The 26,055-nt window shown below is 41.0% G+C and overlaps 1 protein-coding gene across 1 annotated transcript in view; it reads left to right on the forward strand.

The window, feature by feature from the left end:
• Window positions 1-3,001: 3,001 nt before the first annotated feature.
• pnt (ETS transcription factor pointed) overlaps window positions 3,002-26,055 on the forward strand; it is a 49,974-nt gene continuing 26,920 nt past the window's right edge. Inside the window, exons 1-3 of the mRNA XM_043211753.2 lie at window positions 3,002-3,687; window positions 7,962-8,274; window positions 9,882-9,978. Coding sequence (XP_043067688.1) covers window positions 7,975-8,274; window positions 9,882-9,978 — 397 coding nt within the window. The 5' untranslated portion in view covers window positions 3,002-3,687; window positions 7,962-7,974. The remainder of the gene's footprint in view (window positions 3,688-7,961; window positions 8,275-9,881; window positions 9,979-26,055) is intronic.

Genomic DNA, 26,055 nt, shown 5'->3' on the forward strand with positions numbered 1-26,055 from the left:
TGTATTTCTGTTGACCAACACTGCAATTTGAACCTTAACTCGACTTCCAACACTGTTTGAAGTGGCGCTGCCAGATGTATAAACTTCTGTTGGTTGCCTACAGTAATCGATTATTGCCGCCAAAACTATTATTTTTTGAACCGAGTCCAAAAATTCATAAAAACTAGTACTTTATAAAAGAACTGTTATATGCTTTTAGGGAAAACATTATTTTTCTAAACGGAAAACTTTAAAAATTGGGTACTATAGAAAATCTAGAGAATGGCATGTATGGCCCACAGCGAAGCCTATATCTTTTTCAGTTTTTGGCCGATCCTTGAGAGGAATACCTTAAACGATTTGTGAATCGATTCTCTATAAATCTGCATTAAAACCTGATATCAAATTTTAAAATCTATTTTTTGTCAATTTTCCCCAGGAACTCCCTTAAAAATCGGGAAGTGTAGGAGAACAGCTTATATGGCCCACAGCGAAGCCTATATCTTTTTCAGTTTTTGGCCGATCCTTGAGAGGAATACCTTAAACGATTTGTGAATCAATTCTCTATAAATCTGCATTAAAACCTCAAATCAAATTTTAAATTCGATTTTTTGTCAATTTTCTCCATGAACTCCCTTAAAAATCGGGAAGTGTAGGAGAACAGCTTATATGGCCCACAGCGAATCCTATATCTTTTTCAGTTTTTGGCCGATCCTTGAGAGGAATACCTTAAACGATTTGTGAATCGATTCTCTATAAATCTGCATTAAAACCTCAAATCAAATTTTAAATTCGATTTTTTGTCAATTTTCCCCATGAACTCCCTTAAAAATCGGGAAGTGTAGGAGAACAGCTTATATGGCCCACAGCGAAGCCTATATCTTTTTCAATTTTTGGCCGATCCTCGAGAGGAATACCTTAAACGATTTGTGAATCGATTCTCTATAAATCTGCATTAAAACCTCAAATCAACTTTTAAATTCGATTTTTTGTCAATTTTCCCCATGAACTCTCTTAAAAATCGGGAAGTGTAGGAGAACAGCTTATATGGCCCACAGCGAAGCCTATATCTTTTTCAATTTTTGGCCGATCCTTGAGAGGAATACCTTAAACGATTTGTGAATCGATTCTCTATAAATCTGCATTAAAACCTGAAAACAAATTTTAAATTCGATTTTTTGTCAATTTTCCCCATGAACTCCCTTGAAAATTGGGAAGTGTAGGAGAACAGCTTATATGGCCCACAGCAAAGCCTATATCTTTTTCAATTTTCGGCCGATCCTTAAGAGGAATACCTTAAACGATTTGTGAATAGATTATCTAAAAATCTAATAGAATTATTTGATATTTTTCCTATCAACATTTGGCTTATATGCCCCAGAGCGATGTTTTATATTTTCCAGTTTTCCAGTACCCTAAGAAATGTTTTATCGATTCTTTAATAATTTTCCTCCAAGCCGGGACTAAATTTTTCTCATTACTATAGGTATTTCACATTAATGTGAATATATATATTTTTGGCCATCAGCTGCTAGCCACTTGAGTTGTCGTGCTGGACATGTGTGCCTTGGCGCTTTTCCCCACTGCTGTAATTTTCCAGTTCTCGCACACACACACCAGCGCGTTCATTCATAAAAATCCGGCTCACCTACACGAGTTGTAAAAATGCAGTTGCTGCAAGCGCTCTCGGGTGGGTTTCTCTCCGGAGCACTTGTTGCCCCTTCTCGTGTGATACCTTTCCACCGAGGTTGACAATCTCACTGCCAGTCAACCGTGGTGCTGTTGCACGTGTTTCGTTATGCAAGGCTGGCTCCCTTCGGCAGGAAAATCGGGAATACGGGATAGGGACTGGGAATCTGGGATCTTATTGCCCTTTTTTTCTGGGTGCAGCTGGTTTTGTGGCTGCCGCCCCTGCATGGACTTATGCTTCGCCTGTGTGTAATTTATGCGAAATGCGTTGCCAGAATATGAAAACACCAGCACAGCACCCCCTATGCCCCCCTATACTGCCCGGCACATATAAACCTGTTTTTGTTTTTGGTGATCGCCCCATGCACACCCACACACACTCGCACACTCGTATTCGCACTTACACACAGTTCTGAGCCAGCAGATTTTTTTTTTTAGTTTGTTGCTATTTTTTGTCGCCCGCGACACTTTGTTTTTTCTGCTTAAAATATGTAGTTCTGATTTTCTTTTTTGCTCAATGCGAGTGGGGAAAATCAGTGCTCCTCTAGCCCCCACGCAACGATTGCTCTCTGTTTTGTAAATAACAAAAATTTTAGGTTTTTATGAAAATTAAAAACAAAGAATATTTAATCTAAACAACCTTTCTATTTCATTATTAGACATATCCATTAGGTGTTATCAGTCTTTACTGATAACAGTGATTCCTAAGAGTTTTGTCACCAGCTCTTTCCATAAATATTATTGTTGCATTAAAATATGACTTGTTCTTTTGTACTTTAACAAAAAAAAAGATTAAATTAATGGTATTTTTTATACATTATTTTATTAATGAGTTTCATGGCAGTTCCCTACTCTCTCACTGAGTGGGGAATGCATTACTTGTAATGGACACGCTGGAAAATATCTGTGAAATACAAAAAAAAAGATGGAAAATGACTTGGTAGAACAAATAATTTATATTTTTTAATTTTAATTCATTTTTACTTAAAACTCTTATATTACTACTATATTAAATCCCAAAATAAAATAATAAATAATATATACCTATCCATTACTGGTAATCCATTCCGTAATGAACTCTCTCGCAGTGATTCGACTCTCACTAGCCGACCAGGCCCGAATGGATTTCGGGCTCTGAGTGTCGGAGGGTTTGTATTCGATCACTCGTTTTTTTCACTCATCGCGTTCGGACGGCTCTGCGGAAACGGAAAGAGTAACCTTAGCAGCGAGCGAGTGAGGTGATAGCGCGGCATATAACGGTCGAAAAACCACCATTTGAATGAAACAACAATGAAATTAATTATTAAATAAATACAAATATATGCAAATATAAAGATACTTGGCGTCCAGCCCCAAGCCAAAAATCAAAAATCGTGTGCCAGTGTGATTGTGTGAGTGCAATAGAAACCGCAGAGATAATCGAGCATCGCTCTCTCATGCAACACTTTTCCACAGTGCGCGCGCAACCCGAAGAATTCGCTAAAAAGTGCAAGTTTGTTTAAAACTAAATCTTAAGAGAACCAGAACCAGGAATATTTACCCAAAAATCCATCAGAAAACCACAGAAATCTGCCCAAAAAAGACGCGAGCGTGTGTGTGTGTGTGTGTGTGTGTGTCGGACGGTCCTTCCTTTCTTCGGTTCTTGTTTCGTATCGCCTTTCGCGTCTTATAAGCCGGCCTAAACCGACTCCTCTTCTTCCTTTGTCTCCGGCACGTAATCTGTCTCTCTCTCTGGCAATACCCCGATATTCGCGTTTACGGCCCTAATCAACCTGCTGATCCCAAGGGCTCTAAAGATCGACCCAGAGGCAAGCAAGAGAGAGGCCTAGTCGGAGTCGGAGGTATCCCGATCAAGATTGTGCTCCTAATTTGAAGCTGTAATTAATTTGGATACCCTAATAAAACCCAACGCACGAGCAAGAACAAAAAGACCCAAATCACAAAAGTCAAGCAACCAGCCCCCAGTCCTCAGTCCCCACCTGCGGTTCCAGAGGGGCGCTATTTTATTGCCCCGCACCGGTGAGTGAAGTGAAGTGTTGAAAACAGTAGTTCAAGTATTATTTTTTTGTGCCCCTGCCTCATTTTCCACCGAATGCACTGAAAGAAATCAAGTTCATACAATTGGGACTATAAATCTGGTCAAATACCATATTAAATCCCGGTTTCTCTGCCTGTATGTAAACCCTTTCTCGCGCGATCGCGATAGTTTGGGTTGGTTGGTGTGTTGCCTGTTTTCTTGAATGAATCTAGGAAAAAAAACTGGTTTGGCTACCGAGCGATCTCGCCTCGATTCAGGATTGTGGCGGCGGCGGCTCTACAAACTTGTTGTGGCCAACAGAATTTGAATTGGTTTTCTTCTACCTCTTCATAGCCAAGTTAGCTAGCTACTAGCCTCGGTTTGGGCCACTTCCACACACAACCCTTGTGGGAACTCTATCGAAATTACTGCTGTTCCTTTACAGCTTCCGGTGCCGCAAATGAGCTTCTATTCCATGCCCTTTGATTGCATTTGGGTCGATCATTTAATGGCAGCTAGATTCTTTCTTTAATTCTGTAATCGAGAATGTGTGAAATGTTTTGGGCCAAGAATTCGAAACCGATTTAGGTATCAATAAAAAAGATATGGGTCTACCACTCTGCTACTATTTTCAAGGGGGCATCTAACCAGATACATAATTGGGATTTTCCTGTTGAAACCTTTACCTGGAGGGCTATCAGAGGATTAAAAGAAAATTAGTAGTTGTTACCAGAATGGGTTTCAAAGATTTTAGAAGTGTTACACACCAAGAGAATCTCTAGGAGAGTGTATACCCCCCATGATAGATATCCTAACTTGCAAAACAATCGATAATTTCGATCTGTGACGATCATTGGATCATAATTGAACACTCCCTTTCTCTGTGTCTCAGTGCCCTCCCTCGCCTGTTGCACCAAAAGACCAGTTCAAGATCCTTTTCCATAAATACCCACAAACAATTACGGTTCAGTGGATCTCTTCTGGGCTGGTTCGTTGCCCCATGCCACGCTAAACTCGGATTCTGCGCCGGGTCCAATGCTAAAAGTATCAACCTGCTGCAGACAGGCTGAGATCAAGATCGATCCCATGACAAGACAACTCACAGATACAGACACACACACACAGGCCGTGCACAATACACACAGATACAGAAAAACACATGTGCGCAGGCAGGTCCGAGGATCATCTTTAGATGGGATGGTATAGTATGGTATGGAATGGGATGGGATCGAAGATCCCTTCTTTCAACCGAACGTTTTAAAGAGGGAAAAGAGCAGCAGTGGCTGTGGCAGTGGCAGCAAATGCGACTAAATGTGTATTCTACCGTTACGTACACACCAAAAAATTGCACCCCTATGGTTGATGTTGTTGTTGCTGTTGCAAGCGTCTGGACGAGGAGTGTGCACCATATCGAAAGATCATATTCGTTTACAATCTGTTCTTAAAGCATCTGCTGCGCCCAGGCTCCAGACTCGAAGCCGCACACCGAGATACAAAGATACTAAGATCTTTGAGATACAGAGATACACTCTCTTCTTTGGTCCACTTATACTCCGGCCCTCCCAAAAGATTGAGCTCCGCATATTGCTCTTTTTTCCAGGGAAAACATATGCTCCGATTTTTTGGATTTCAATGTGGTTTTTTTGTTGTCGCCTTTTTAGTTTATTTTTTTCGGTTATCTGTGTGTGTCTGGCCGATAAGGTTTAGTTCAGATTCAGATAGTTTGGCGATTGCGACTCTTTTTCGCCTGACCCTCGAGTCTTCTCTCTTCGGCCCTCGAGAATCAAGTAGAATTGAGTATCAAGTCCTTTAGCCACTTTCATTGCTGACTTTCCAAAGCCATTATCTATTGGTAACTGGGGAATTCAGCGATAAGGACGATTTGTTTGAAAAAAAATCACAATGGAACGTGATACTTTCTGCGAATTATATTCAACCGATAAGAACTGAACTCGAGCATAATCATGATTGGAAGAATGTTTTTCCCCGCCTTCGAAATCAAAACTATTATAGTTCCCGATCCAAAAGGTCTATTGCGTAATCCCCCTAATTTGTCAAATATTTGCATTTCCCTGAAGCCAAAGCTGAGAAATCAATTGGACTTGCCAAGAGTTGCCAATTATCTTGGCCACGTTTATGCGTCAATAAATTATTTTCGTGTGAAAAGAACACTTAGTATTTAAACCCATATTCAAAATCATGTGCAGTCGCCAGTCTATATATATATAGATCCCACCAACCGAATGCATATAGACGTATTATTTTTGTGCAGATTTAGTAATTGTTGGTGCCGTTTCTGTTATGGCTGTTCTACATTGAATTGATTGCACTGCGAGGCGCGAAATAAATCAACTTTTTGTGGAGCTTGTGGACTGCACTCGCTGATTTTATTATCCATTTAAATGTTGATTAACTTCAATTCGTTTTTAGTGCACTCACTTGACCATACTACGGGCAGATCTGTTTGTGAATGTGAATATATAACACAGGCTCAGCCTCAGTCGAGGCGTCACCAACCAAATCAGCAAATCAAATCGAGATTTATTTCGCAAGAGCAGAACCACAAATTTATGCAACGATTCTTACGCGGGTCTTATAGATCTTATAGAGGGGGTTTTTAGAGGGTTAGATTCTTCGAATAATAAATAAAAGATACTCTTTGAGTGATTTTTTTATAACATTTTTAGAACACCCCAAAGGGTATACCGCAAGTCGCCTTGAAGACATGTCTTCTGAGCCATTTTCGATTTGTTTTTGTTCAGTTAGATCAGCGCTAACATGGCGGAATTTCTTCCACCCATACACACTTGCATCTATCTACAAAGGCATATATACATACATATGTATATATGTATATGCGGGAGATTTACATATGTATGTATGGCTGATAAGGCGACTAGATAACTGTCCGCGCAACACACAACACTCTCCAGAAGAGCGACAGAGATGGGAGACGGACTTCGTCACCGATGGGACGACAGTATCTATACATTTGCATAGCGTATCTAATTAAGCGGGCACTGTCCAAAGATACTCTCCGGTAGTAGGGGGTTTCTGGATAACCAATAATCGAGGATCCCTGTATCATTTTGGATCTTCCATAAAGGTTTTATTTAATGCCTCAATGGTTCTGATAATCTCAATTTAAAAAAAAACAGAAGCCAAATGAACTGGAAAGCAATCAGCCATAATGTCATATTTTTGAAAAATATTCTTTAGTTGCCACCGTTGTTTCGCGTATTCATTGTTTTTATCACTCGAAGCGTATATAATGTGAATACTTTTAATATTTAATGCGTAATTTCAGGGTTTTATCTGAAAACCGTGTTATTTATAGTGGCATCGGGTGATACTGGCTGGGCATTTGAGAAAAACCCTCATGTGGGGCCTTTGGGGTTTCTTCAACTTGCTCTTCTTGCTCTGAGAAGCTTATCTTGGCCACTTCCGTTGATAAATGGGCCAAAGAACTTGTTATTATTCGGAATTTATAATTTGATTTTTGTAAGAATATAATAATTGTCCAGAGGCCTTTGATGATAATAATAATAATAACAAGTGCATGAGTACTCCCCCAAATACTCCCAATGGGGTAATATTTAAAGAAATAAACCTCAGAGAATCTGTGTGATGTTCATATCCGATCTCTTTGTGGCGACACTTCAAAGTATCTTTTCGTGTTTCTTTCCCTGAAACTTACATCCCGTCTTGGCCATCCGGCTGCTTGGCCAGAACAAATATTTGAGAGCTCTGAGAACTCGTTGGAGAACGTAAACCCATTAGAAATATATTTAGAAAATTGAAACCCTTTGGCTGGGGGTCGTCTTTGGCTTCATCCTCCAAACAGCGAGCATCCAACATCCATCCAAGCAGCCAAGTTGTATGTATGATGGATGCTGTGTAAACAAATTAAAAGTGTGCTCATATTCGAAACCGCTGGGTCGGCTCTTTTGTTGTGGCCGCTTTTTAAGGTGGCGGGACACTTTTGATCTCTCTGGCTACAGAGTCTCTACCCTGGTTGTGTGGGGAAAAGTGTCATAATTCCTTGAGTCAACAGAGTTGGGATTGAGCCATGAAAGAGGTGCGAACTCCAGAGCCAGAACAGAAACAGGGAGGTGCCAATGAGGTCCAATAAAGCGATATGAGGCGGGAAAATAAGCCAATAATTGAGCGATAATTAAAACACCTCACACCCGGTTGGTTCACCACCCGCCGCAATAATTGCATTGATTTGTTTATTGAGCAGCCCACTAATTGTTTGTATTATCGCCCTCTCTAGATGCCTGCGCAATATGGAATTGGCGATTTGTAAAACAGATCTGTCTGCCACGAAATTTATGCTGCCCCCAGCCCTGCCCGCCTCCGCGGCCATTGGAACCACATCGGCCGCCGCTGCAACTGTATCCTCGCACTCCCACCCCTCGCTGGCATTCCTCGATAAGGCAGCCCACGAGCTCTTCAACCTGAACGCCATCAACGGACATCTGTTCAAGCCACCGCCCAGTAATAGCTCTTGCAACAGCTCCAGCCAGGCCAGCACCATGAGACTCAAAAAGAACCGCAAAGTCACATTTCTGTCCAGTTTAGTTGAGGTAAGTAGAGTACTTTAAGGTAATCCAGTTCGGTATTTTAATGGGCGATCAGTAATTGAAGTGCTTCTGAATGGGTCACTGAATATAATTGGTCTGAAAGCTCTGATCGTGATGGTCAAGAGTCGAATAGGACTCCCGGCATATTCAAAACTAGGTAGCACGTCGCTGATCGATAGCTGCATCTATAGATTCTATATATAACCATCCTATAAGTGGATTTGCTGATCGAGTGATCGATAGCCTGTCCATCGGTTTCTATGCCAATCCAGGAGAAGCTCCGATGACAGTGTCATCCTCTTGCCAATGCAAATCACGTTGCCTGAATACTAAATTTGGTTGGCCAAACAAAACGAAATTATTATGTGTTATGCTTTGTGGGTTTTATTAAAAATGTTCAGCACTCAGCACTCTGGACTATGGAGTCGGGTTGGCTATAAACCCCAACCTTTATAAGATAGGGTATTGCTAATTCGTTCGCGTTCCTCCGAATGCCTTTTGTGTTTACAGTCTTTTGTTTGTTTGCTATAAAAGCCATAAGCGTGCCACTTGGCTCTTGACGCACTTGGATAGACAAAAGGTCTCATCAAATTTGGGAATACAAACTGAAAAGAAAGAATCCCACCTTGGGACTCTAAGGCTTCTTTCGGGTCATCCTTCCATTAAGTTCCGAATAACTTAAATCTAAAAAAGAATGCCTGAAAAACCTTTGGAATTTTAGTCAAGGGTATTGAGTTCTTCGGCTGGTAGCCAACTGGTAGCCCTTCCTTTCTGACGATCGCCTGTCAGAGCAGGTCCCAAGTGAAGGCATTTGACACATCGCCTGCGGTAAGCATATCCGTTGCTCCGCCAAGCCGTTGACCACTTTCATCCGGTCCGTCGGGGCCAACAGCCTGACCCCTTAGCCTGACCGATCCTTTCTCCACACAAAGGACATGCGCATGCCCAGTCGGTCGGAAAATGTAGCCGCCGATGGTAATCCGATCCAACCTGTCTGGCCGGGTCAGAGCCTTCGAGTTTTGGGTTTCTCCCCAAACACGTAACTGAAGCTGAACGGGAGACGAAAGACAAGAGACTTGTGGATCCTGGTGTCTCAAAATTGGGTTCCAATTCGAATTTGGTACTGAGTGACTTGATTCACTCAAAAATTGATTACGATATTTATTAAGCATTTCGTTTGACTATTTTGACCTCCATTATCATTAAGCGACAGCCTCACCACTGTGTTCGCAGTGCTCTGCGAGTCAAATGTACAATTCAATTTATTAGATCGCGTTCAACATGATCAGGCCCATCAGAGCGGCCCATGGGACTCTGTCACCGAACATTGGGGCAGGCACACCCGTCCATGGTTAGTGCTGCCGTCCCCCCAGACAGTCAATTGCCGGCAATCTATGCCACGACATTTGTTGTTTTTTTTCAGAGCGGCCGGGGGAGCTCTGATTATACCCGAGACTTGAATATTTTGTAATTGGGTGAAAGTGGCTTGTTTATAAATAAGGGGATTGTATAACACAATAATAAATTATGATTCTTTGAGGTTATATGAATGGGGGTTAGGGTTCTTGACTTAAAAAGTATTTAAACTAATGAGTACCTTTACTTTCCAGTCCAAAACCATTTTTATCAAGGAGGAGCCCATCCATGGCTGCAAGGACTTGCCGATCTGCAGTCTATCGGATATTTCAGATCATGAGGCATCATTGGGTGAGTTACCGAGAACTGGCCAAGTGCCTTAACCCACATTAGATTCATACTCCTTACCCAGTAATAGACTTTATTTCGCTTGGTGTTTGGTTTGTGGAATGGCACTTTGAGGTCTGCTGAGTTGTGGGCTTGATAACAGAGTTCCAAGAAATGCGAATAATTGAAGAGCAAAATGTTGTTGAAGAGCTAATGTTCAACAATTATATAGTTGCGGGGCGGTACGACCCTATCTAGACTCACTTGTAGACACACACAATACAATGAGGTAATGAGAACTAATGTGAGAGATTACTTTTGTTTCTTGTATCTCAAAAATAATTAAGTAAGAAGTTCCTAAATCAGAACTGTAGTTTTAGGCTATTTTTATTCGGAAGGATATCCTGGAGTCGTCATAACTGAACATAATTCGGTTAGTTGTTTTCGCCACTTTATTATTACGTTTTTGCCTTTTGGTCTGGGCGATAAAAGGCGAAGAGCAGACGCCGAGGGACCGAGCGAGCCAAAATATTTACCGATAAGATAAAGCCAACAAAGCGCTTTGCTAAAAAATGGGGAAAACAATGCAGGAGAAGATACACATACATATTTCTGCCAGGCCCCAGAATAAATAAAGTGTGTGGGATTGCTGTAGCATATCGAGTGTATTTATTATAATGTTAATGCGGCGCATAGTTGGGTTCATAATTCAGTGAAAAGTCACGTCGTTAGCTTCCGGTGGGCCTGCCACGCACCCTTTTTCCACGCCCCTTCCCCTTCGGCAAAGTGCCAAGCGAACTCTCACAGATTCATTCACTCACTCATCCATTCATTCATTCATTCATTCAAATGCTCCTGCAACCGGGTAGCTCCCTCCTTTTCGAAACTAAAAAATATCTCACTGCCGAATACATTTGCATCCGAAATGCACGAAATAAATATCTTAAATGTGCAGCACCACCTTGCCCCAGCACCCCCTCGCTCGGGCCCCTCTCTGCTGCCGCTGTCAATCAGGCAATATGTCAGTCACTCACTCTGTCAACTGTTCGTATACGTAATGTGACAAAACATCGCTGGCATCGCAGTTGTTGTTTCTGTTGCTTCTGCCTCGCTTGGCATGTGTGTAGTATATTTTATCTATTATTGCACAAAGACATACAGTATCTGTGTGTCAGAAACAGACTCATTTGTATTTGTATCGGACAATGTTTTGTGGTCATTTGTTATGCATCTTGAGAACAATGTATGTATGTTCATAATGTGTCTTAATAATGGGAAATTCTCATTTTTTCGGTTGGTACTTAACTGGAATTATGTATGTAAATGCCGAAACGATGACAAATACTTGATAAGGCTTACAAAAATATTCCAAAATTCAAATTTTCTGAGAATTTGATAGTCTCAAATATAGTCTCTTAATAATTTAGTAAATATTAAATGAGGACTCTAATAATAAACCTAATACGTTTCTGTTTCTAATAATTCTGTACTGTTTGGAAACACTATCCCATCCTATATAATTTTATTTGAAATCCTTCATCCCAGCTGCCCCAATGGCTGGGCTTAAATGTTTATAAAAACAAATAATAAAAATCGTTTCTTTAGCGGGTCCCAAAGGCAGTCCCCGCCAGCAAAAGAACCCGAAAACGTAAAAAGTATTTATGTATTTATGTCTTATCGCTGCGTAGAGATCAACAAAGCGCAAACAATTTCAATGTCAACGCAACCCAAGACTAAAGTCAGTGCCCAACTAAATATATACAAATATGTGTAGTTAGGGTGAACTTTCGGATAGAATTTATCAGATAATATGCAAAAATTATGAATTTGCTAAAAATATTACGTATACGTGGTGAAATGAGTAAAAATATTACTCATACGTAGTTTTGTCAGCAAAAATATCTTTAGGGATTTGTAAAACATTTGATTCAAGAGTGTATTTAGGGTTCTTAACCTTATAAAACATTGTTTTCCATAAAAAGGTTTCATGATGTGCTCTTATCACTCATACGCACTGTAGGCATATTTTACTTACTATGTAGAATGTAAATTATCTGTGTCAAAATAGTAAATAGGTGAAAAAAAGAGTCTTTCTACATAATTAAAATCTTTAATATTGTAGTCCTTATCACAAATAAGAAATTTTTAAATAAACCTTCTTAAATTTTGGGTTCACCCCTTTCCAACTATATTATATAGTGTGTATGTACCATCGTACATGTGTGGCAGCCGAGTCCCTTTTCTGAAAACGGCTGCCAGCATGAACTTTTCGCTCGTTGCTAGAAGATCGCGGCCGTAAAATGGCAACAAAAACAGAAAAAAATACTCGCATACAAAAAATCAAAAAAAAAATTAAATCACAAAAAAAACACAGAAAACAGAAAAAACATGCAAAACGGCGACAACTGCGCAGATGCTGAATGGAAAACGGGCATTGGGGATGGCATAAAAAATAAAAGGGGGGACCAGCTCGGGAAGAGGACAGCAAGATCGGAACAGCCCAGGCACGTAAATTTAGTTTACATTATGTGGACGAAGATACGCGCAGGCTGCCCTTATTTTAATTATATGTGCGCACACACAGATACAAATGTATCTGAACGCGCATACACCAACACTGACGCACACCGCCTGCCTTTAATCATCTCTCATTAATCATAAACTTTGGAAATAACAAGCGAGCGAGCGATCACACAGCAACAAAACAAAAACGAGCGAAGCGAAATAATAAATAAAGCAAATTAAATTTCGTTTTTAATGTGTGCTATGATTTTTTTTTTTTGCGAAAAATAAGGTAAAAATTGTATAAAAATGCTCCCCGGCAGGAGAGCGAGAGAGCGTGAGTGCTCCACCTTGTGAGAGCGCTAGAACAGAGAGGCCCACTACTTTCATTCATTTTGGCGCTCATTTCATTCATCCATTCATGTATGTAGTGGCTCTCTCGTGTGGGGCTCTCCCCAAGAAACACGTTCGTTTTCATTCATACTCAAGAGACCAAAAAAAAAAAAAAAAAAAATGGAAAAATAGCTGGTTCTGAAAAAGCAACGAACAAAAAAAAAATTGAAATAAAAACTGTGGCGGCTTTGAAATGCAGTTGATGAATGGGGGGAATATAAGGCAACGACGAGTGGATCTTGTTTGTTGGCTTCTTTTTGTTTTTGTTGTTTTTATTTCGATAGCAGCGATTCTCTCTATATCTGTACGATGGGGCTCTCTTCTGGTGATGGGGCTTGATGTTTGTTTCCTTCCTTTTTTGCGTGAGCTGCTGACGCCCTCTCTTTCTTTCTCCCCACAAGCCATTCCTAGGCTGGTTCCTGCAAACCGGCTTTCAGTTCTTCCTCTTCCTCTCATCCTCTTGGTTGGGCTTCTGCTTCCTCTTTATATCTCTTGGGCTTGGGCTTTGTCTTTGGAGCCGCTTCTTTTTATTGGGGCGCAGGCCCAGTCCCAGTCCCCAGCCTCTCCTGCTGTTTCTCTTCTTGGAGCCCGTGGGCAGCTTGAAATCCAAATGCAGTCGTTGTTTTTGCTTTGTTTTGGTTAGTTTTGTGTATTTATTTTGATTTCAAGCTGCTCGCTCTCGCTCTCGCTCCAACTTCTTATTTATTCATAATTTGAACTCCCCCCTTTGGGTTGCACACACCCGCTCTATCACCCATGCCACGCACAGTTTGTGGGCAGCTGTTGCACCGAAAAAAATTAAATTATCCTTTTATTAAATATTTTATTTTTTGGTTTCTTTAACTATCATTTTTTTAAATTTATTTTTTGGCTATTTAGTGTTTAAGATACTTGGAGATTCTAAAATATTATTTTCTCTGTACTTGGCTGCTGCAAATGGAAATGAAAATTTAAAACGAGTTGCCAACACACACTTGCTCGTGTTTTTTCAGATTTAGGCTTTTGTTTTTAATTTCAGTTTTTGTTACCTTTCAAATTTCTTGTTCACAGATCTTTTTCCCCTGTCGTGTCGTTGCTTTTTTCTTTGGTTAATTTTTTTTTTTTTTTGGTTCGTGGAACTGCTGCGTTAACAACTTTTTGTTGCTGTTGTTGTTCTGCTGCTTCTACAATTTTTCATTCATTCATCCACACACACTCAGTCACTCACTCACACACCCATATTCATGTAAATATGTGCGTTTGTAGTCAGATCTTGCCTGTTTTATATTTCATATGCAAGCCACTTTGTACTCACTTACTATTTGTGATTTTCGTTTTGTTTGCTTTTTATTATTACTTTTTTTTGTTTTTTTCGGTTTTGTTCGCCCCAACTTGGCTCGCCTTTTTGGGGTTTCGCGACTGTATGAGTATGAGTGTGTGTGATATATTCGCCTGATTCTGCTTTATTCATTCATAAATTTTTACAGCCTGACGTTGATTTTTGTTGCTGTTTCGCTGGGAAATTAATTGCTTGGAGAAGTTTTTGATTTCATTAGTATTGTGCAGGGTGTATCAGTTTATTAAATTTTAATACAAGAGCTTATTATAATAGTTTTCTCTGTGTAGATATTCAAATGAGTTTAACGCTTACAAAAGACCAACAAACTTATCTAATCACGTCCCTTAACGTTTCTATTTTTATTTCCATTTTCATTCATCCAATGTTATCAAAAAAACAAAAACGCTTTAACGGATGTATCTCAATTGAATGCATCCCATGGATGCATCCCAGCCCCCCAATTAGCAGAATGTTGATGCTGCGGCTTATGAGTGCTTGTTGTAAAAATCCGAGCACATGGCTAATCAGCACGCACCGAGCGCTGTAATAAAAAGGGCGAAAATGCATAAAAAAAAAAACAGAAAAGGCCATAAACAACTGACCAAGCACAATAATCGGGCCAAAGCGCTTACAACAAGATCGCCAACAAACTTATCAGACAGCCTTCTTGCGCGTGCGACCTTCACCACTTTGAACTTTACCAAACTAAACTCACTTTTTCCTCTCTCTCTCTCTTTCAACCGATAATACAAAGGTATACCACTAACCATACAGCATATAGACAACCCATTTCATACAACGAAAATGGACGCGAAAATTTCTTGCGACAGGCCCCAGCAGGCCCCAGAGCGGATTTCTTACGCTCTTTTACGCTCATCGTTCGTTCATCTTACGCTCATTCTCGCATTAAATGTTTTCTGTTTCTCAGTCTCTAAACGGAGCGCGATGAAGAAGGTTGGCCTGCGCTTCGGTTGATCTTTGTGTGTATGCGTGTCACACATTCACATACACGGGTGTATGTGTGCGTGCGATTTCGTTTCGAAGCCAGCGCACAAAATTTTGATTTTTCTTACTTTTCAGGCTTGCTACCCTAACCAAATTCGGGTATTCGTTATTTGATGAAATGACGAAAGAAATTATATTATTTTTTATATTATATTTTTTATTATTTCAGCATACATTTTTAATTTATTTAGGAATAAGATTGAGTGTTAGTAGTAAATGATTACTGTATATATATTTTTACGAATCATTAAAAATGAATATGAGAAAATGAGAAATGAGAAAATTTCAGAGTATATTTCAGTCGGAGTTACTCAAAACGCCTATATCCTTTAAGTTTTTCTTGTTCTGCAAGAGGTATCAGAAAACCAATGTAAATATGTATGTATATATATACAAATATATGTATATCTGTAAAAAATTCGAGCGGCGACTTTTTTAAAGTTCCAAAATATATAAGGAAATTATTAAATTGACGACAATAATTTAATTAAATCTCACAATAACCCAAATTAATAACAAGTGCCTGAAAAATTGTAAACAAAAAAGGTAAACAATTCCATCAGCTGTTTTCGTGTCTTCACCCTCCCCTAAAAATCATTCCATCGTTAGAGTAGGCATGCACAAGCCTCTTGCAGAACAACAAAAACTTAAAAGCAATCGGCGTTTTAAGTGACTCCGACTGAAATATACTCTGAAATTTTCTCATTTCTCATTTTCTCATATTCATTTTTAATGATTCGTAAAAATATATATACAGTAATCATTTACTACTAACACTCAATCTTATTCCTAAATAAATTAAAAATGTATGCTGAAATAATAAAAAATATAATATAAAAAATAATATAATTTCTTTCGTCATTTCATCAAATAACGAATACCCGAATTTGGTTAGGGTAGCAAGCCTGAAAAGTAAGAAAAATCAAAATTTTGTGCGCTGGCTTCGAAACGAAATCGCACGCACACATACACCCGTGTATGTGAATGTGTGACACGCATACACACAAAGATCAACCGAAGCGCAGGCCAACCTTCTTCATCGCGCTCCGTTTAGAGACTGAGAAACAGAAAACATTTAATGCGAGAATGAGCGTAAGATGAACGAACGATGAGCGTAAAAGAGCGTAAGAAATCCGCTCTGGGGCCTGCTGGGGCCTGTCGCAAGAAATTTTCGCGTCCATTTTCGTTGTATGAAATGGGTTGTCTATATGCTGTATGGTTAGTGGGTATACGAAGTAACAGAAAAAAAAAACACAAATATTTGTGGCCGGGCCTGGCCTGATAAGGTACCTTATCGGGAGGTGAGAGTGGGGGCTGTGAGGCAACCACTTTAATATTATAATGCACTTAGCCTACACCTTGAAATGCCGAAGAAGAGTTCTTCAAGTGTTACCAAGGCGGGGGGTTCTATGTGAGTAGTGCTGTGAATATTTCTCAACTGTTCGATTTGCCGAGCAATTAGCTGATAATATTTTCTATCACCTTAATTGATTTTTTATTATAGAACTATTATTTTAAAGAAATTGCTTGTATAAGGAAATATCTATAGTATTCTAATATCTTAATATTTCTTATCAGTTATTTACATATTTAAAATTATTCAATAAAATAAATATTTCTCCGAGTGCTTGCTCATTATTTACATCTGCTCTCCATGTAAAAAAAAGAAAAGACGCCATCTAGCGGTGGGTAGAGTTGTGAGAAAACCCGTTGCCTACCTAAGAGGGCCTTCAATAAAAAACCATAGCATACTTATTGTAGCTCACGATCGGCTGCCATCGTAGTACAAGTTTGACAAGAAATTTTAAAATGTTTTGCAGAAACTAAAACCCAAGGCCAATATATATATAATTAATGAATAAAATCTCACTAATTTATAAAATACGCATTAAAATTAATCGAATGGCAAGCATTTTTTGCAACTCCTTAAAAGGGGAACTTATTAAAAAGAAATCTTGGCGCGTGCTATTAGCTAATTATTTGATAATTTGGCCAGACGAACAAAAAGCACATTTCTTAGAGCCACTTTTGGCCATTTCGAGACAAATTCAATTAATCATAAATGCCAAATATGGAGCAAAAAAAAAGGAAACCGAAATCCCATTAAAAAGCTGCCTAGACAAGACGAACAAATATGAATCAATTAATGCAACAAAAGGCAACCTGTCCACAAACACATGCCAGCACACACACACCTAGAGACTCGCATCTAGATTAGATGCAACAAATTACGGCAATGGAAACCAGTTCTTGGGACAGCTTCAATTGCATTTTATGATTTACCAACCGAGCCAGCAGCCAACCAAGTCGACCAATTGATAATGCAATCGATGAAAAATTGAATCATACAGGATCTCGATCCATATAAATATGTTTTGGGCCAAGTCTGTCAGGGGGAGGGGAGGAGCAATAAGGCAACTGGCAACGGAATATGAGAACACCTGCCTTGTCATAATGATTGTGTCGGCACAATTTTCCAGTTGCCTGCCCCCGGCTCGAAGCGAAGACTCAAAAGTTTTCCAGGAGTCGTCGATTGCCGTCGATCGGCCGTTGATCATCAATTCAAGCGTGTCCGCCCGGACTCTCTTCTAGCCATCGTGTTCTAGCCGGCTTTCAGTTGGCCAATTGTACCCCTTTGGCCAATTGATAATTTAACGCTTCAATTGGCCCAAAAAATTAAAGAGGCAAGCTGGCCTAAAACAAAGGGCGATATGTGAAACATGTCTCTGGCCCATTGCGTCTGGGCCCGGCTTTTTCTGCCATGTCATAATTTGTTCAGCATTTTAAATTAAAGTTTTTTCATCACCGCTTCGGGTAATGCCTAATGGGTTTTTGTGACTTAATGCCTTTTCTGCAATTGTCATTTGAGTTAAGAGCCATTTCGTCGCGCTACTTTCGGCCCGAATAAAGGGCCAGATCGGATCTCATTTTATGGCGCGTAGGTGTTATACATTTTTCCATTAGAAAATGGAATTTATTCGGGGCGTTTAGTCATAACACTTAATTAGAAGCCCTGGCTTGTAATTTAATTAAATTAATGATTCTGACGCTCAAGTGGCCATCGTAAAAATTGCCCAAATATGCAATTCAAGTTGATTTAAAGTTTGAGCAGATTTATTTAAGCGTTCTACTGCCAACATCTTTATATCTGGGGCCGTGCCATAACTTTTACAGAAAGAAGATATTCTGATTTGTGAATAGCTACTCGGTCCAATCAAAGTCCGATCCGATCAGATGGAGGGCCCATAAGAAACACCTCATGGAGGAGATCCGAGATCTGAGATCCTCATCTCAACCATGTCGGCACTGGCGCTTTTGTGTCTATTCGAACCGAAAAATTCTCTAAACAAAAACAATCGATAAATTTCCATAGAAGATTGCTGCAAGTGGCCTGGCCCCAGAGCTGTGGAGCCGGGGTCAGGGGGCAGGGGAGTAGCGCCATTCGCACAGTGGGCTACCTTTGATGCCGATCGCAATTTATCAACGAATTTTATTGAGTGTTTTCGTAGCTTCGGCTGCATTTGAAATCCCCGCTGCCTGACGTTGACCATAACACCCGATTCCAGATCGGTGGAGGCTAGATGACTCAGGAGAATCACTTTGTATATACAAGAAGGAATATCTAGATACTTGGGGAATATTTATATAAGTAGAGTACAGTGCGGGTGGGGAGTATAAGACGAGTAAGGGGTTATATTAAGAGACTTTTAGGTAATATTCTGGTGCTACTTGATTTAGATTTTGGAGTAGAACTGTAGTGTTTTACTCATTTCCCGCACTGTACTTGAGTTCTTTCTTCGTTATTCGAACATCGGAAGTTAATTTATTCTAGGGTCTAGGCATTTAGTTTTGTTTATTTGAAACCGGCAAGATTTGTGGCTCTCCACATAAATTTGTTTTGTCAATGGACCTTTCTTTTGGGCCACTCCCCCCTCCGCCCTCTGCCCTCGACCTGGCCTCTTTCGTTAATTCTCGGCCGTTCTTCCGCCGCCTGTTGAAATCGCCTGTGTAGTTTTATATTTTAATTGCGTTCGTTTCAGTTGTTTAGGTAGCCACGACCGCTCGCAGCATCGCTAGTGTGAAAATTTTATGCTTGCAACTCGGCGGTGCAACATGGAGGCTGGGGTGGAGGAGGAGGAACAAGCTCCAGCTCTTCAGTTGCCTGCTGCCTGTACTTGGTCCGCTTTTCTTAGCCATGGCTAATGCCAACAAACACTCGACTGGATCGCACGCAAGCTGCAACTGCGAGCAGGTGAAACTTTTGTCCATCTAGGAGTGTACGAGGTGGGTCGGAGGGGCTGGGTGGCTGGGCTGGTCGGTGGGGTGGCAGCTTGGGGGAGTGGGCAGGCGCTGGTAGCAGTTTGAACAGCTGACCAAACCGCTTTTGTGGCGGCATTAAACCATAAAAACTGGTTGACTCTCCACGGGTCCTGCACTGGGGCTGTAGATCCTTCTGCTGACTCTCCCCTGTTTCCAGCCGATTCTTCATTCTCCCCCTTTTTATTTTCTGGTATCTCTCTATTAAAAATAGTCTAATGATCAATGCCACAGACCTTTGGGCTGCATTTAAAAAAACTAGTCTGATTTCGTTGAAAATTTTGACTTCCCAGAAGCTAGATTTCTCGCTGTGCAATTATGCAAATGCTGGAGAGCAGGTCCAGTTCGATCGGGATGGGGATCCTAGGGCTCCAGAGGCCAGGTGCTATGCCGAGTCATGGCCTGAGGAGGGGGTGCCAGGCGGAATGTCCAGTTCCAGTTGTTTTAGTTGGCGTGGGCTTATTACCCAGCAACAAATTGCATCTTCCAGCATCTTCATTCCTCCAGAGAAGAATATCCCCCTATCGCCAGTGACCCCAGCCGAGATCTGGACTTCCCATACCTACACCCGAGCCCACAATTAACTACCAGCCGATTAGGTTAATGCCGTGTGGGCTTTTGTCGTGGCGCCAGTCGAGTCTTCTTGGCATCTTATTTAAAAAACAATTAATATTTTGCCCCTTTTGGTAGCAGTTGATTCAGTTTTTATCATCTGGCACTCAGCGGGATGGCCAAAAGTGCCTTCCGTCACACGTTTCGGGGCCATTTTCGAAACTCGCTTATCAATTAATGGCCAAAATAAATTTGTTTACCGAAAAATAAATAAAAACCGAAAACGTCCCAGCCATAAAGCAAGACAAAATGTTTTTACAGCTTCAGATACATATTTAATTTCAGTTCAATTCGATGCGATGCGATGTCTTAATTTATTCAAAGCCGTTACCAAATGGATACTTAGAGCCACCGCACTATGGAGATAATAATGGCTTTTTTGGGGGTTCTTACTTGGTTTACTAGGTTTTTGATCTTTGCCCCTGGAGTGTGTGAAAGCTATTAAGAGGGAACATTGAAATTAAGTTGATATTTGTTTTGGGGAAAATAATAATAAATATTTTACAGCCACGATGAAAAATTCCAACTAATTGATGCTGATATTCATGCTCATCTATCAATTAAGTGTTTCGGGATAAAACCAAGAATTCCACTGGCTTGTGTGGTTGTCCAGAACTGCCCGGGGTTATCAACTAAAACGAAAAAAAAACAAGTCCAACCCTAGTTATAATATACGATATTTGTGTACAGAGATGCGTCAGAGGCACTGACTGGCAGTCCGATAAAAAAAAGCTCGCAATGGCAAAAACAATTTTCATTCATGATTCAAGATAGTCCGGCGAAGGCTTCACATTTGCGAGTATGAGTATGAGTGTGTGACTGACTGGGTATCTGGTATACTGGTGGGCATAAACTATAATCTATCTGCATGGCAGGCACACAAACAAAAGACACTCGCACACACGAAGCATATTTAATTTGAGGCAAACTAGCAATGATTAGGAACATCCGGTTTACTAACCGAAAAACCAACCGAACAACCGAGCAAACGAATCAGCGGAGCCACCGTATCCAAGCCCAGGCCACAGTCCAGGCATCCATCCCATTCCCATTGAACAGTAGCCAGAGCTTACACTGCCAGAAAAATGAGATTTTCTTTCAAAATATTACTATAGTTACTATAGAAGGGATTATATAAGTTTTGGGGAGGTTCTATAAGTCTGAAGACTTTAGGACATTTCTTCTCAGAGGTAGGAGATTTGACCGATCCCTATATCATAGATTATATTCCTTTTCTCTCAGTGCTGAGCGACAATAGCAACGACACTCGCCCGTCCCATTCAAGTTGATTCGTTCTTATATGTCTACAACATCATTATGATCACCAGCATCTGCAACATCATCATCGCGGTTGAAGCAACATCATTAAAGTAGAAGCGGTAGCAGCATCTTCATCATCGTCATGAGATGTTGGACGTTGAATGCTGAAGATGTTTAAGATGCTGATGCTGAGCGTGGGGTGCCACTGCGCGCTGGACACTCTGGAAGCGCCACCGTCACATCTGGGCACCCAGGCCAAGCCTCTTCAGAGCCATCGCCAGCCTCGGTTCTGGACATAAAGCAGATAATAATGTTGTTCTGCCGTGGCGGCTGTGAAATCTTCTGTTTGGAGTTTGAATTGTGTGTAATTTGTTTGTTGGCTACTGCTCGGCTACTGTATTTTTCTCGGTGGCTCTTGGTGGCTCCAACATCGGCCTGAACATCTCCACACGATCGTTGCCACACGAGAGGGAGGAGTGGCTGGGGGCTTGGAGCATGGGGCATGAGGCATGGGGCCTTTGTTTGTTGTAAGCCGCGACAATCGACGGCAACTTCGGATCTTCGGCTCTTCGGTTGGTATGGTCTTCTGGGTTTGGGGCCCCCGACTTATCCGATCCGATCAGCATCCGATCGTTCGTGTTTATCTTGCGCTTTAAAATGTAAAGTCCCCACCGCCTCTGGGATGGACTCCATGCCGCTTCCTTTCGTTGCTTCATTAGAGCCGTGCTGGGGGAACTTTGTGAGGCCAGCTCAATTATTGATATTCATATTGTTAAATTAAATTAAATGGAGATTGGATGACTTGAAGACTCCAAGGAGGGAGAAACTGGATTAAGAGGCGGGATTAGTGCTCTCCAGTCGCTGTTTATAAGCATAAATCCAAATTGGTGAGAAAAGATTGATGTTTGCCAATTCCAGGTTGATTATATCGATTATAATCTGCACTGAGAAACAGGAAACTTTCTTTTCAAAATTCATAAAATCGTGTAGAAGCTTCCTGCTGGCGGGAACTTTTATTGACATTTTTCAAAATTTATTTCAGTTCTCTGCAATCTAATCGGCTTTCCTACTTCCGCCTCTCATTAAAGTACAAATCGATAAAAGTTTTCCCGTTTTTGCCAAATTGCATTGAACTCTGCCGATTAGTCAGAGCCTCCAGATCCCAGATTGGATCTGTGTTTCCGATCTTCTAGCGGCTCTCTAATTAGCTGAGGGCTGGGAGGGTCACTCACCTCCCCAGTGAAGAGAGAAGACTCGTCGTTCAAATCTCCATATCTAATTTATGCATAAAACACAGATTTGATTAGAGGAGGAACTTGTGAAAATATTAAACCGAACTTCCCATAGCAATTAAAAGCCAATTAAGCCTCACCACCATCGGCCCATCATAATCGAGTCAAAAACTGTTGCCAATATGGGCGCAGAACGAACTAGTTTCTGGCTCTTCTGATACTAGTTTCCTACACATTCATTGATTAAAACAAATTGATAATTAATAACCTGGATGGGTGCAGACAGACTCTAAAAAAAGCGACTCCACAAACAAAAACTAAAAGCGGAGACGTGGAAACTAGTTTAGCCCGGAAACATATCCTGTGTCCATTAACTGTTTTACGTGCTTGACAAACTTCCGCAGAAGGGGGCTAAAAAAAATATAGTTTGCTTTAGTTTGAGTTTTTTTTTTGCTCAACCCACTCTGCTTCCTTTGCTGCTGGTGCTGCCACTGCGGATGCTGCAAATAGGTTGGACCTGGGCCTGGTCTTGACCACTTGGAGCTTGGAGAGCCGCCGAGTTGCAGTTTTCTAAGCTGATTTGAATGTCAGATAGATGTGTGTGCCGGGATGCCGGGGCAGCAACTTTCGCATTTCATTTGGCACGGACCCGGCTCACCCCACCCCACCACACCACACCACCACATCATTCACTTAGCCACGGCTCTCCTCAATATCTGGCCAGTTGATCAGTTACCCCAGCTCCTAGACCCAGTCTTAGCTTCAGCTACAACCACAACTACAACTCCAATCTCCTTCAGCTTCAAACTCTAAGCTGTGCAAGTCCAAAAAGAAAAAGTTGCATTCTACTCCACTAGATACTCTACCATCTTAAATAAATAAATATTTACTCAACCAGGATAATAGTAGGACCTATGACTTCAGTCCAAACCCCTCTATTTAATCCGACTTTAAGGGCATTAGCTATTCGTTAGGTTGGCTATTCCCAAGATTTGTAGCGTTTGTTTTTAGTTTTTTCTCACATTGACCGGATGAGCAGCTGCTGGGGATCAGGTGAGGATGAATATAATAACATAAACCCCAATATCAACAACGCCAGCGACGGCCGATCGATCGAATGAACGAACTGAAACTGACGAAACCAGTTCCCATTGAGAAAACTGTTGCAAGGGGGCTGTTGTTGGCCCAGGCGGGTGGTGGCTGTAAGAAGGGGTTGGGAGGGGACTCCGCCACTGGCCACTACATGAATTAATCACTTCGTTTGTAGTGGACCGAGATGTGAGAGATCCGAGCGGGTGGACTGGCGAAACTGGCAAACTGGATGGTGGGACCATGTGCGGATGTCGATGTGGATGTGAATGTGAATGTGGATGTGCGAGTTTTCCAGATCAACGGATCTCCCCCAGTGTGTGAATGGAACCGCTTTTGTACAGCCCCCCTGCCTAGTATATAGATGTATCTGTGAGCGTGGCAAGATTTTATGAATGAAATGATCGACAGCTGAATTGCAAAATCGTTAAACAACGAAAAGTCTGCTGGAGCTCTTCGGGAGTATATACCGTCCATTCATCCAACAGGTCGTCCATCTCATCGAATTGATCATCACGATTCAATTTTCGATGATGATCATAATCATCTCAGTGGCACTGGCACTGGGACTGCCACTGACTCGGTGGAAATCTAATTTCTCTTAATTATATTGCCAGCGATCTTGTAGACTTAATGAGTGTTGATTAAAATTTTGTTGTTGCCCAACTGGCTGTCAAGATTTATGGTCGTGCATATAAAGATTTATATATATTGGCAGCTTCCCCAGACTTCCACAGTGATTTCCTTCGTCTTCGGGCCTGTTGATATTTGTTGGCTTTTGTTTAGTTTTGGCAAAGACTTGATGGGACTTTTCTATGGACAGACCCGATCCATTCGCCAGTCGATTAATCAATCAATCCATCAATCGCCTCCGCATTACACCTGCTCGACAAGTGATTAGTTCCATGGATTATTGCCGGATTATTAATTGTTCTCAGGAGGTAGTCTCTTTTCTTGCTTCGTAAAGCATCAGAAATTATGATCCTCTCAGATCTGCAATCACTTGCCCAAACACTTCCTTTCATAAACCACTCATAACGAAATATTTCCGAAGAGATATGGCCTGGGCTCTATATATAGAACTCTGATCGTACGCCGATTGCACTTCAAACAGTTGCCAATGTGTCTGTTTGATATCAGACTTTGGGCGCTGTCTTCCTGCCTTCCCCGTTGCAGGCAGCGTGTTGCACGTTTCTCCACTTATTTCACACCTTTTTGGGGCATTAGTCCCCGCCCATCCACCCTCCCAGCCACAACATCCAAGTGCAATGGCAACAAACAGAAGAAGCCGAGTTCTTTGATCTATCCAGAGTGGTGGGGCTACCACCACCACCACCCCCCAGAGTACAACTCATAATTGCCGAAGAAAGGGGCGCGAACAATTCGAAATCATATAGATAATCCCGGCCGATCGTAAACACCGATTTTTGTGGGATATCTATTCAAAATTTCATTAGGTTTTTCCTTTATTGTCGTTTGATGTTTTCCACCAAAACGGAAAATAAACAATGTTTGCAACTAAAATTTATTGTGCCAAAAAAAAGGTAAAAATTACATATAAATCGGGTTGAATCTGGGGGGGATAATAGGTATATATATGTTGGTGGATAATGTTTGTTTGTAAACATTGACAAGTTCCGCTGAAGTTGCGATTGCAGTTGAAATGGAAATCGAAAAAATTGAAAATGCCGCGCTGTCTGTTTTAGCTTTTCTTAGCTTTTTTTTATCTCTATCTGTATCTGTATCTTTAGCTGTATCTGTTTGTGTTCTTTAATGTCTTGGCATTGTTTTTCTTGTTGAAACAAAATATCCATAAAATTTTGAAAAACACCAACTTTTTTTTTTTGGCGGGGGGGGGGGCGGCTGCCTTGAAATTTAGTTTCCTTGGAGCATATTAAAAATGAATTTATTTGTTTTTTGGCCAAAATGAACAAAAGCCAATGTGGTAGTTGTATCTGGATCTGGGACACCGTGAGACGATTGATCTCAGTTCCGTTTGCCACTGACTTGCCGTCTCTTTCGTCCGATCGACATCCGACTCTTTCGCACCCCCGGCATGTGAGAGTTTTCGTTTGATCATCAAGTTTATGGCTGGCATTGTTATTGGGGATTTCCACCGATTGACTTTGGCCTGTCCATATAAATTTCTGTTCTCCTGTTGATCGTTTGCTAAATAAACATTTTCGCTGGCCCGCTGTTTGTGTGTTTTTTCTTTTCTTCCAGCTCGGATAGAAAAAACAACTACCACCATAATAGTCTCTAGCTTTCGATTCGAATAATTTTCAAGCAATAAAGTTATGTCGAAAATATATCTTTTGGTTTGAATTTTTCCATTTTCATGTTCTAGGAAATGCATTTTTATGCTCAGAATCG

The sequence above is a fragment of the Drosophila bipectinata genome, chromosome 3R (assembly GCF_030179905.1).
Source record: "Drosophila bipectinata strain 14024-0381.07 chromosome 3R, DbipHiC1v2, whole genome shotgun sequence".
Taxonomy (NCBI): Eukaryota; Metazoa; Arthropoda; class Insecta; order Diptera; family Drosophilidae; genus Drosophila; species Drosophila bipectinata.